Consider the following 13,970-nt stretch of genomic DNA (forward strand, 5'->3'; position numbering starts at 1 on the left):
AGCGCCAGCTTACCCGGAGAAGAACAGGTGCCGACTTTCCTGGGGGAATGCTCCAGGCTCGCATCTTCCCTTCCCCACTCCACTCCAGGCCCACCTCTTCCCACCCCCACTCCACCTCCTCTCAGGAGCACGCTGCATCCCCGCTCCTTCCCCCCACAGAAAGTCTTAAGAGCCTTCAAACAACTGTTTGGCTGGTTTAGGACTTTCTGCGAGGGAGGGGGAGGAGCGGAGACACAACGCTTCCCTTCCCTTCTCCTCCCCCTCCCTCCCAGCGCTTCGCACTTATGACTTTTGGGTGGGGGGAGAAGTGGAGACGCAGCGCTTCCCCACTCCTCCCCCTCCCTCCCAGAAAGTCCTAAGCGCTGCCAAACAGCTGTTTGGTGGTGTGGGAAGCGCTGGGAGGGAGGATAAGGAGGCGGAGAAGAGGAACTTGTGCAATGCTCCCTTGTAAACTCTCTGCTCTTCCACAAAATCTTACATGCAGTGGACAGAGCAGGCAGCCAAACGACGTTATAAGGGAGCATTGCACAACTTTAAATGAGTATGTTCCCTAATTGAGCAGTGATGTAACTCTGAAACAATGTTAAGTGGGAGGACGTTAAGTGAGGAGTTACTGTAGAGCTCGTTATTGTTGAGGAAGGTTGGAGTGTCTGCCTGATATCAAGACAATTAGAGACTGGGGCGGAGGAGGTCCTGCTGGGAATTCCAAGAAACATCTAAGACTCAGGATAAAGCTTAGACCGTGGTTTATATTTTGATTGGTGGGTTTTGTTTTCTTGTTTTTTTAACTGTTATTTAAATTTCCTCTAAGGTCAAACACCAGGAAGGAAGTTTAGACTACTTACCTACCACACTCTGGAGTGGAGAGGAAATTCCAGCTGCTCACAGGCAACTCTGACTAACCCAATGATGTGTCAGACCCTTAAGTGATCGTTTAAAACAGGTTTCAGAGTATACTATACTTACAGAGTCTTTTTTTTCCACATGCACCAGCAACAGATAGTCTGTCAGGCTTATCAGTACTTTAAAAAATGTAACCCCACTCCAGAACAGAATTGTTAGGGATGTCTACATATGGGATTTGTTCAATCTTGAAAGACAAACCTCAGGGATTCAAAGCAATTAGAAATGATGCATTTTTAAAAAAGCAACCTCTGTTTTGGTTTGGAAACAGCCTGTTACAGCTACAAACTTTTTGAGGAAGAAGCAAAGAACTGGGAAGGAGAAAGACTGGGAGAAAATTAACTTTGTCTTTTGACAACCATGAGAGACAGTAGAAATAAAAAGTCTAGGAAGCAATATGTGGGTAAGCTAGGTGAATACGGCACAAGTAAATACAGCACAGACCTAAATAACACCTACTTTTAAAAACAGATTCTAACCTCCAAGCCTGTAAAAGAGCTACTGACAAGGGGAGGACAGCGGAGGAGGAGTTGTACACACAGTCATTCCACTACCAGAATCTAAATCTTTACCTTGAAATATGCTTTGGGTTTGGGACACCTATCACAAGAAGTTGACAAAACAAAGTGGTGTTCTATTTAAGGCAAAGAGTCAAAGTATCTCAGAAAGAAGTAGCTAGTGGAGAACTATTCAGTCACTCTCAAGGTCCAATCTGATCCCTTCATACACCAATGACATGAAATAAGGAAAATACAGGAAGGTGAAGCCTGCCAAAGACAAAATTTGGGGGATGGGGAACTAAATATAAGGGAGGGGCAATAACAGGAAAATTTACCCATGCCTTACCTGAAAATTTCCTTTCTTGGAGTAATGAGGTCTACAGATCCATGCAGCCTTGGACGCAGACCAGACCAGTTAATCAGTGGCAGGGGAGGTGTGGCACCACCTCTGAGAAACTGCCAGTGGAGACATTTTCATAGCCTAAGAAATTTCTAACCACTCTATATCTGTAAGGAACATTAAACACTAAAGACTAAATAGAACAATCCTCCGGCAGAGCAAGGAATTCAATGAACAACAAATGCTTAGTGCCAATTAATAATCCCATAGTTGTCTCAAATTATCAGCCTATTCAGGGTGGGCAGGATTTGTGGACCTCATTACTCTCAGGAAGATAATTTTCAGGTAAGGCACAGATAAATGTTCTTAGTGCGATATGTAATGAGATCCACAGATCCATGACACTGGGATTTTCCTAGCAGCGTCCACTCACAGGGAACTTTACACAGTTATGAAGAGCTGTGAATGAGAGTACCCCTCTCCTAATAGTTACTGGGATATACAAATTTTCTTAAAGCTAACGTTAAGAAAAATGTATTTGTACATCTGGGTATAGTGCTTAGATTATCCACAAATACAAAGTTTGTTTTTAAAGTCATAAGATACATATAGTGCAAAATCAGCAATAACCCAAATTTAGGTGAATAAATTTAAGAATACAGTTTAGATATTAGCATCCAAGTATTCGGGTACTTCACTCATGGAAAGTTATACAGAGAGTTGGTTGAGGAAAGCAAATATAGCAATGAGTGAAGATTGTCCCTCAGTAATTGAGAATTTAGGGTAGGCTGTCCATTTAGAAAATATAATCCATATGGAAAGTATTTCAGTTACTTTCCCCACTGTGCTTCTCATTGGCACACCAGCTCATCTCTCCTGGTATTGCCGAAGTCCTGTGATGTGTTCTTTGTAGATGTCCTTCAACCACCTCCTCCTAAGTGAGACGCATCCATCTACCACAGGCTACCTCAGATTATGACTAAATGGACAGCTTGAGGAACTGGGAGAAAATATGAGCAAATGTGAGCAGATGACCCAGTGGCTGCTTTATAGATTTCCTTGTATGACACGTATGATCTTTCTGCCCATGAAACTGCTACTACTCTCAGGGAGTCAGTTCTGATTTTGGAGGATGGAGTTATGCTTTTAGACTTGTATGCTTCTGAGATACAAAATTTTAGCCATCTGGAAACTGAAGATTTTGAAGCCTGCTTTCCCTTTGACAACAGATGATAAAAAGAAACACAGTAATTGTCTTTCTGAACTGAGCTGTGTGGTGAATATATACTTTGAGAGCTCTGTGGACATCCAAAGTATGCCACAGTTTCTCTTTGGGATGCACGGAGCTGGCCAGGAGGATGGAAGGACAATTTTCTGTGCTCTACAGAGCCTGGTCTGAAGGCAGAGTTGATTTGAGGACCACTTTATCATCTTTATGGAAGGTACAGTACTGAGGTTACTAGGAAAAAACTCCTAACTCACTCCCCGAGGGCTGAATTGACTGCTATCAACAAGACCACTGTAATGGTTAGAAAATGAGACACCTTCAGGAGTGGTTCAAATGAAGGGTCTGAAATGGCCCTGGGAACCAGGTTAAGATCCCAAGAAAGAACTTTGTGTGCTTCAGGAGGATGTAGAAGAAATGCTGTTTTCAAAAAATGTTGGACATTTGGGTAGGAAGAAATTCACTACTTCCCGGCTTCACTAAGGATGCTAGACAAAGCAGCAACTTGACCTTTGAGTGTCTGAAATGCCAGGCCCAGTCTGAGTCAATCTTAAAGAAATTCAAGAATCCATGGTACTGAGGTAGATATAGTAGTGAGGCCTTTGTCCTAGAACCAAAAGGTAAACCTCAAGCAGGCCCCTGAATAGACAGACTGAGTTAGTAGATTTCTTTCTGGAAGCTAAAAGTATGGGCATTTCCTCTTTGTCGTCTCCAGCTCCTGGGTTATTCCAATCTGATGCTTTCCTTGTCTTCTAGGTGTAGCTAGAATTCCTTACTGCACCACTACACCTTCTCAGGATGCCTGAGAAGGGATATATAGCTATAGAACGTTTAGGGCATCTGCAGACTTCATACTCAGAGTTTACTATGCTCAGTACACTCTTGCCTAAAAGAGACTATCCTCTGTGGGAGGGTTTTTGTTTTGTTTTTTTAATATGTATTTGACTATTGAGTCTTTAACTCTGACCTTCTTCCCCTAATGAGGAAGAATTCCCTGTGTGGATGTTCAGGCCCAGAGGAATCAGTATGCCTATTGCCGGGATTTTTCTGTATTTATCTCTCTTGCTTTGCTCTGAAAGTGAGCAGGGGAACGCACCACTGAGGATTATCCTCCACGCTGCACACCGCAGATTTACGCCACTTGAGGGAAACAGATTTCATTTTGTGCCTTTTAGAACACCTTCCAAAGGAGACTGTGGGGAGAAAGGGAAACCCCTGTGCTAATCAAATCAAAACTTGGAGATTTTTTTGTTTTGTTTTTTGCTCCGCAGCAGGGAAGAATGGGACTCCCTGCCTGCATCTGAAGACTCAAAAAAACTGGAGAACTTTCTAAGGGGAGGAGCAACACCTCCCCTGCTAATAATTGATAGGTTTGGTCCACCTCCAAGGCTGCATGGAGCAGAGACCCCCAATGTCTTAGATCTGTGGTCCAGGAATGAGACAACAGAACAAGCTAGAATAAAGCAAGAGCTTGGGAATCCATTGTCCATTTCAATGCAAAGAAACATCAAGGAATATGGTTAGGGATAAGAAACAAGAAGAGAGGATTATACCGTCACTGGTCAAAAGCTACAAAACATTGAGCAGAAGGGGTTGGAGGTTATGGAAGATTAAACTTTAAAACCTTCAATATAATGCTTAACAGAGTAAAAAGGCAAAAACATTTAGGATGCATTAACAGAACTATCAAATGTATGCTTTAACTCTGTATAGGGGATTAGTGCAACCATGTTTGGAATCCTGTGAGCAGCTCTGTTCACTCTCTTATGAAAAAGATATTATAGAACTGGAGAAGGTCCTACAAAGGGCAGACAGAAAAATACAGGGACCTAGGGACCGAGATTACGTAGGGACCATGTTAAGATATATACAAATTTTGAAAGAAGGAGGCATGATAGACCATACAAGACTTTGACAGTTTGTGTCAAATACAACAGGAACAGACATCAGTTATGCTAGGAAATAAAATAATTGGCATAGAATTTTTTTAATTCCATATGTTACCATTTAAGCACCACAGTATAGTAATAAGAAACACTAAATTATAAGTTACAAAAGAAAGTAATAGGTATTTACAGGGAAAATATTAGTTATAACTACCGGTTCTAAGAAACAGATAAAAACCTCAAATGGCATTTCTGGCTTCATTTCATTCTGAAGTTTCCTGTGTCCACATTCTTAAGCAGAGCTACATTAAAAGCAAGAGCCATCTTTCAATAACATTAATGGTTTGATGAAGTGAGGGCAGAGTGAGTTTAGAAGCCCCAAGAAGCTTAAAACCCATGAAGACAAGTCATATTTTCATAATACTTCTCTCATGCTTTTTTTCCCCTTAAGCTTTCCTCCTCACCTAGAAAACGGACCGAGACTACTTTTAAAATTTGTAAATATAACCTTTAAAAAAACGTTTCACACCACACATTCATCCATAACATCCAAGGCCACTTGAAATAGGTTATGCATCCTATCACTTTTTTGAAAATAGTGGTCTTCCACCTGGAAGCTAGATACTCTAATCAGCTTTGATCTGTTGCAAGGAGACAGTCAAGGCTTGTCAGTTATTCGTTTTGTTAAACACCAGCTCCCATGCAAAAAATTCCAGAATACAATTTCATTGTCTTTGATGCTTAATCATCAAGCTAAGAGGAGCTTCAGGGTATATCTACACTGCAAGTACTACAGCGGCACAGCTGTCACACTGCAGCTATGCTGCTGTAGTGTAGACACTTGCTATAGCACTGGAAGGGGATTTTACATCTCTGTAGTAAATCACCTCAAGAGGTGGTACTTAAGTTGATGGGAGAATTCTTCCATCGACTTAGCTGAATCTATACCAGGGCTTAGGTTGGTTTAACTACGTTTCTCACAGGTGAAAATTTTTCACATCACGAGCAAGTTAGATAGGTTGACCTAAATTTTATGTGTAGACACAAAATAAACAGTGATGTTAGAAACTGCCAAGTTCTGCAAGCACTGTGTTAACAATCTTTATTCTGAAATGTTCCTTAAAAAACTCTAATTTATTAAAACTTCAGTCAACTACAGTAGCTTTTAATCAATGTCTTGATTTTTCTTTAATCAATGTAAATCAATAGGAGTGGGCAGGTGGTGGCTGAAAACTACGGGGAGAACACAAGTGAGAATAGGAAGTGGTCAGAATCCTTCACTGATATTTCCTCTGTGTTTTGGAAGTTTTTAAGTGAGGTTTATAAACTGAAAACTCTGTAAATGAATATTAAGTAAACTCAACAATTAAAAATATAAAGAAAATAGATGTTTCTTTTTACCTGAACAAGAAGCATTTCTCTCTTTCCACTGAACGTTTTTGCATTTTATTTGATTTTGTCTCTCTTTTCGTAGTCGTTCTAGTCTCTGAGCTTGAAAAGAAATATTATTACTATAAGTTTGTCAATGGAAGTTTACTATAAACAAAGACATAATTAACTACCTTTATATGAATAAAGATGTTTTATACTGCATACGTAGGGGGAGAAGTCATAAAATTTTAAAGGTGGCACCCCTGAAAAGCAAATACCAACAAAAACATGAAAGTGTTCTTGATTTATAATTGAAATTAGAGGATATAAAACATTAATAGAGATCATAAAGATAGTATTAACATGGAAGAGAATAATAAAATGTGAAAACTTCTGTGATTAATATGACATTTCATTATATAAATCATTAATAACGGTCTTAAAGGAATTTTAATGCACAAATGAACTCAAGTGAATATTACATTACAGGAATAAAATTACTGTTATGAATTACTCTACCCGTTTCAAAAATTAAAGATAAATGAACTCAGACTAGACTATTAAAGTTTTAAATATAAAATCCTTTATCTAAAAATCATGAAAATTATAAAATGTCAAAGCGATATAAATTAGCATAGCTTTTTCTTCAGTGTGCTGAAACAGTTTATAGGTAATAAAATAAATGATTTGTATCTTCACAACATTAGTCAAATCTTAAAATGAATATAATATTTCTTTACATATTTTGATTCCATCTCCAAAATAGATCTTGAAAATAAGGCTCAAACAGTTAAAGTATCAAGCAACTCAGACTCCAGGATCTCCTCTTTCCGGAAATTCACTTATTGTTAACACCAGATTTATCTCAGGAGACAAACTATCAAATAAATAATCAGGTAGAAGCTACCCCGAGAAACCAACCACCAGAAATAATCACTGCAGTGAACTCACCATTACCAGTAAGAAAGCAAACTAGATTGGCAAGTAGAAGTAATGATTTTGGTCATTTGAGAAAACACAATTTGCTGGATATATTAACAATTTTGATGTATTGTGATCATTTATTAACTAAAATGGCCTCTTAAAGGAGATTTTAAAATACTGAATTACTCTGACAATTCCTGTACACTTTCACCAATAAAAAATACACTGATACATTCTATCCCTTCTTTATACTTAGAACTGCATTCAAGATGCAAATGGTGGGTCATCAGTCCAACATTTTACCAAGTATCAGAACTCTTAGCCAAAGCATTGATTAAAAAAGTTGTTGACACTTTAGCTATAATATCTAAAAAAAGTAATTGACTAACTGTGAAAAAAGTACAGGAAACATCTCTGTTCGTAATGGTAAACATGAAGCAAGATGTTCTTCCATTGTGAGAGTTTAGTTTTAAAAAGTGAAGCCATTTTCTTCTAATTTATTATTGTACCTATAGTTCAAAATCAAATTGTTATTTGGGCCACATTAAGCATCAATCCCTCAAAATCTCCCCTCCCCCAAAGAGAAATAATATCTTTCTGGTAAATATATCTATAATTTGGAATAGCTTTTTCAGCTTTTTAAATTATCTTCTGGTTTCCCTGAAACCAATGGGAAAGGGAAGAAATGGGGAAACCAGGAAATGTAGCATTTCTTTTAACATTGTTGTAATTAATAACAGGTCAATTTCTTACATAAGGGGAGCTATTCGTCCAGGTGCCTGGGACCCTTCTAAGGGCAACTGTATCCCTTTAAGCCCTGACATGTCCCTCTGTGGGGAGAGGGCAGGGTGACTACGTATTAAAGAAGAGAGTTTTGCACCATCCTCTTAAGACCTGCAGTTTGCCCATGAGCTGCAGTGTATGAACTCCACCTTCCTTAATCCTTGTGGGATTCCTCTCACAAAGCCTTAGTAATCTGGCTTGGTGTAGTCAAGGGTTAATTTTATTTTAAAAGAACAAATGGAGATATGTGCAATTATTCCATCTCAATACAATTCCTCTACCAGTTGGTTCCAAATTATCATTCATCGCGTGATTGCACTACAGCCACTCCAAATTACATGGGATTATCAGCATCTATTAGAAGTCTGAATTATTTAAGGTTCATTCTCATAAACGTATTAGTTTGCAAGCATTCAGTGTCAAAAATTTCACTGACCATACGTAGTTCTGTTTCCATCAAATATTAAGGGCTAAATGAGCCTTTTCTGCTACCCCTGAGTTTGGGAGAGAAGTAATTTGCTACAGCCCTTTACTAGGTGTAGCATACTCCCCCCCTTGCTCTGGCTAATAATCTCTGTGGGCTGGAAATAAACATTTTTTTTTTTTGTGGGAGAAGAGATGGGAAACCAAGTATCCGTGCTCTCCCTACCTATCTCCTATGGTAGAGATAAATACTAGGCTGACAAGCTCCTGTACTCCCCACAATGCCTGGCCCCATGGTCTGGCAACCCTAGCATGCCAGCACAGAGTGTTTTTTACCTCATTGTACAACCTTGCACCCCGAGACGACTTTCAAGGTTTTTCAACTTTTCAAAGTTTTACGCCTTAAATTAAACCTACTTTACAATGTAACCTGACATGTATGAGTGCTCAATAGCCACTATTTTTGTAGGACCTATAACAACATGTCGACTCTCCACTGCTGCAGTAAAACACATTTTGTTCCAGTGCTTGTCAGACATCAGCAGTGCATGGATAAATTACTACAGCTACATAATTTACTCTTGAAAAAACAATTTGAATTCAATTCTATACAAACCAAAGGAAATAAATGACAACACAAGTGGGAATTCCTTTAAAAACTTCTTGGTGAGTATTAAAACCATAGAGAGTAAACATGAGATCATATACTCAAAAAACATTTGCCACTATCCACTGGAATAAACACTTATATCACCTACTTTAGACCAATGTAAAGTGCCTCAACTATGCTACAAGGAACACACAATATCTACTGTCCTTTACTAGAAAGAAAAAATATTCAAACTAACAGATCTGAAATTGAGTAGCTAATAAAAATAATCGTATGGCTGAGGAGCTGGTTGCAGTTCCTTAGTTAAGACTGTTTCACACTTAAAGTAGGGATTCAATCACTTTGTTCTATATATGTAGAACACAGCATATCTTCCCCAAACTTACAGGACCTACTCTAAGTACAGAATGCATTTTCTAAGAATTTACAAGTAAATCTGTTAATTAGTTTAAGAGTTAAAATTAAGTAGAATATGGGTCCTTTATGATACTTAGTGCCTTAAGATCTGGTGCCAGATAATTAACAATAATTAATGCTGACTCTTCCAACTTTCCATATAGACAAATCTCAGTGAAATCTCACGCAATGGCTACAAGTGATTTTTTATGATTAACAGTTATTTTTGTCATTTTTCTTCATAAATTAAAGTTTCTTCTTCAGCAGAGCTGAAGAATTATGTTCTATGAAAGAATTCCATAAAAAAACTGCTCTCTTTCAAAATGGCCGCCACCTCTGATTACTCTTAATAGAACTGAGGCCAGAGATGCAGAGCTAAGATGCCCTCCTTCGAAATAGCCAGTGCATATCATTGTTTACAATGGGAATGAAGACAAGTGGCCTCAGGGAAGTTGGTGGCCCTAACAGAATAGAAATTTTTACATTTACGCAATAGCCTCCCCATAAAAGGAAGTTTCTAACTCCAGGCTGTTAATAGTTTATTTATGCCTTGCTGCATGAAGATTTATATGCCCTTGTACTTTTTTTATTCTACCTAACCAAACTGTGCATGTTATACAAACATCTGATCCTTTTTTGATTCCTGTGAAGCTCTTGCACTTAATATTTTCTGGCACTGAGCACTTTCGGCTAATTAATTTACTATGTGTCTTGTGTAAAAAGGTTTTATTTTTTAAATTGTTGCTTTCAATTTCTTTGGATGCCTCTTGTTCTTGTATTATGAGAAAGGGTAAATAAAACTGACCAATTTACTTTCTCTATATCATTCATTGTTTCAGGTCATGAGCTATGTAGGTCTTAATAACTGTATCAACTGCCTGGCAGTGTCAATGTACATCAGAGAATAAGATGAGGGAGGTTCAAGAGGAGGAGAAAAGAAAAACAAAAAACAAAAAACAACTGACATCAGCTTGGCTCCCCATTGGGCTGACCATACTAACAATTGTTTTAAAATCTGCCACTAACTGGGAAGTTAAATGGTTTCAGATTAGAATTTAATCTATCTTTTTATCTACCCACTCTGTGAAATTATCTGTCAGTACCACTTTTTGCAGCAATTCCACAACACTTTGAACTCTCCTTCTCCACTTTCTTATCCTGTAACAACAATTGAACTGAACTAACCTCTCAAAGAAAATGCCATGCGGTCTGGCACATTAAGCTTTTCACCTGGCTACATGGAAGTCAGTTTTAGCTAGTCCTAGGACTATGTATTCATGGACCTTATTTCCAAATTTAGCGAGATGCCTTAATTATACTGAATCAATACTATTAATTATTTTTCACAACTTTTGACAATACATTAGCTTTTAAAAAGTATCTTAAGATACTTATTACTGTACATCACTTTTCTGGGTAGGTAGAATCTAGTTAAATTTACTTCTGAGCTTTAGGTGGTGGTGTATTACCTGCAAAAAAATTATTTCGCAAATGTATGTTCCTACAAGGAAAGAGATGAACTTCCTATTTCAAGCCTTCAACACTCGAGCATTTCAGCACAGAACCTTCCTTGGAGGCTGTGTGTACCAACTCCCACATCCCCCTACTGCAAAAGAACAGAAGAGGGATGTTTTCTCCCTATTAACAAAAACTAAGCAATTAGTATATACCAAAAAGGTAAATATCTTTAAATTAGCATATTTTGAGAGCTCAAATCCTAACTCAGATTTTTGTAGTACTGTAGATACAATACAGCAGAAGTCAAAGATGAAAAAGCAAGATGGATCACTGAGTCTGTCTTCAAATGAAGAATTAATTCCCCTCCAGGTAAAGGATATATCAGGTTATTAATCTGACAATATATTTGATACTATATATTCCTTGCTGCTAAATCTCCCATTTGTTGATCTGTTAGAGCACCATCAGAGAAAAAAGTGCTATTACAGAATTAAGATCCAACTTGGATTTTGGTACTACAAAATCATCTGTTGTTCTGAAATTTCATGATAAAAGCCCATAGAGCAGCTGACCTGTCATGATGTACATTGTCAGCATTCACTGTGACAATCCTGGTCTAAGACTCCTAACATTACTTGTTACTGTGGCATGCAGTTTTAAGAGACACCTGCTCTGTTAGCGAAGTTCTGTGCACTCAAAGGTATTATGACTCAAAATTAATTATGATCAACATTCTGCCAACACCTCACTCAAGTTTTCCACAATAAATGTGGTAAATACAAAGTATAAATGTATCACATTTACTTCTGTACTTTGTTTCCTTCCATTTCCCTCCCTCCCTTCTTCAACACTATGTATGTCCTCTTTTTGTTGTACATTCTCTCACACCTCCCCTGTCCTGTTCTCTCTTCAGTGGCCTCTGTTACTCTGGTTTTCTTGTCCATCTACTAACCCCTTTTTTCCTATACTCAGTTGTGTCATTGGTTTTAATACTTCGGGCCAGAATGACTTGGTCTGGTGCCCCACTAGGTAGGTACTACTCAAAAAGTAGGTATCCTCACAAAAAACAAAAACAAAAACAAAAAAAAAAAACCGACTTTGTGTACCTAAACAATAAGAATTTCAAGGACTGATAGTGGAATTTTGATGGTTTTTTACCACAATATTTTCTAAATCTTTAATTTTTTGTAATAAAACTGACAACTTCAAAGTTCTTCTACACACTGTGATTTGGTACATTGGAGTAGAAAAATCAACTAAAAATCAGTTAACAACGCACTAAAGAAACTGGCCCATTATGTATTTCTTTTCCTGAAACAGACCTATTTGCCTAGCTAAATGTTACAAAAGAAAGGTTTGACATATAAGTAGCTACTTGGGTTCTGATAACTGGTCCAAGCAAGTCAAATTAGCCTTTTGCGTGAGGTTCTAACTGGTATGTTGTTGCTGGTTCTGTGTTTTGTTTGGGGGTAGGTTTTTTTGCAAATAGCATTTACCTGTATTTGATCGTCGTCTAATACCGAAGTCCCAGCTTGAGGTAATATCAACTGATTGGGAATATACATAACCCTGAGTCTCTCCATTGCTTCCCTGCGTTTCCGAACCAGTGTCTCCAGTCACTGAAGAAGGATGGAATTTCTCTAGGTCAACATCATGATCTATCAGGACCATTTCACACATCCCTGTGTCATCACTGGTCACATGTGACTGCCGAATATGAGCCAATATAATTGCTGGGTTGTCCAGGAAGGCCATCCTGTCCACAACTCCACCACCTTACTATGCTATCTTCTTCTCTCCATACTGCTCCATGGACAAACTTACCTGGAAACATAAAATATACAGCACTTTAAGAAAAACAGAGTGATTAATGTTTACTCTGTGATGTTTTTGTCACATCCAAAATTGGAATTAAGTATTAGTTAACTAAGTTCTATGCACTGAATTACTTTAATTTCATTCTGACATGGTACAACCATTTACACAGTGAGTATCTATAAAAGTGGCAACCATTTATCCTGGGGGACAGTTTGAATTCAAATAGATAACCTAAGAAAATTAAATAAAATGTACACCCCCAAACTAGTAATTAACACAAAACAAATGATTGCTATAAGGTACAATACACCTACCTATCACACTCAGGAGGAAGTTTCCTTTATACATTCAACATCTCCCCTCTTCTCCCTTCTCTTCCTTTAATGCTTTCAGCCCCCCACTCTCACGTAATTGATATCAGCCACTATGTCTTTATTTGTCTTTCACCCACCCCCTACAACAATCCTGTATTTCCATTCTGCTTCCTCTGATGCTGTCTTCCTCCTAGCCTCCTCTGCATACTGCCTCTTCAATGCTTGATTTTAGCACCCCTTAAAGCAGACACCTCCTGAGATGATCTCTCAGATTTATCGGCCAGCTGGATGATTGCACTCCCTCCCTCTCACCCCTTCTCTGTGTGCTCTCAGCTCCCTCCAATCTTCTGAGTTCAGCTCTTCACACTGACTGCTACCACCTACATGACTTATTGTTGAAAAGTTGGTGCAGCAGTCATAAAATGCATGCTAAAGCAATGATACACTGAACACCATTTCTTCATTCAGCAAAGACTTCTTCAGCAGGAAACTAATAATTAGACCTAAAAATTAAGGCATAGGTTTCAAGTGGGAACTTTCTTTAACCCCAAATGTGCATCCTACCAGCTGAACTCCAGTTTTTTCCATTTCAAGGAGAAATGTTTTAAAAAAAGAGAAGAAAAGGTTTGCATTTCAGGACAGAACATTTAACTTGCACTGCTGCTCAATGGAGTTAGTTAGAGGACCATTAGTGTAACACCCGAAGAATACTATGGTCATATACCACAAGCTCTTTAGTATTTTACCAACAGCAATTTGCACTTTCATAGCACTGCTTAACAACAAACAAATATTTACCAAACTCTGCGAGGTAAACGTTATCTCCATTTTACATGTAGCAAAAATGGAGGCATAGTTTCTTGCCTATAGCTATCGCAATAGCAGAGCAAGAAACAGAACCCAGGACCTTGAACTTTCAATCTTTGTGGTTTATATCTGTTAGACAGCACTGCCTTTCATACAAATGCATGGCTGAAACATTCCCACTTCCAGGAAAAAAAAAAAGATTTAAAACAACT

General features: G+C 38.2%; 1 protein-coding gene across 6 annotated transcripts in view; it reads right to left on the reverse strand.

The window, feature by feature from the left end:
* The window catches only part of MAPKAP1 (MAPK associated protein 1), a 161,482-nt gene that overhangs the window by 130,897 nt on the left and 16,615 nt on the right, over positions 1-13,970 (reverse strand). For 4 of the 6 annotated variants that reach the window (XR_012155279.1, XM_073314618.1, XM_073314615.1 and 1 more), the window contains 2 exons: positions 12,316-12,643; positions 6,256-6,345 (listed from right to left, as the gene is read on the reverse strand). The exons of 1 other annotated variant lie outside the window; for it this stretch is intronic. Coding sequence is in view for 4 of the 5 variants with exons in the window: in XM_073314618.1 (XP_073170719.1) it covers positions 6,256-6,345; positions 12,316-12,574 (349 nt within the window). In the remaining variant the exon portion in view is untranslated. The remainder of the gene's footprint in view (positions 1-6,255; positions 6,346-12,315; positions 12,644-13,970) is intronic. One more of the 6 variants, XM_073314617.1, reaches the window with a different exon arrangement.

This window comes from Lepidochelys kempii, chromosome 16, assembly GCF_965140265.1.
Source record: "Lepidochelys kempii isolate rLepKem1 chromosome 16, rLepKem1.hap2, whole genome shotgun sequence".
Lineage (NCBI taxonomy): Eukaryota > Metazoa > Chordata > Testudines > Cheloniidae > Lepidochelys > Lepidochelys kempii.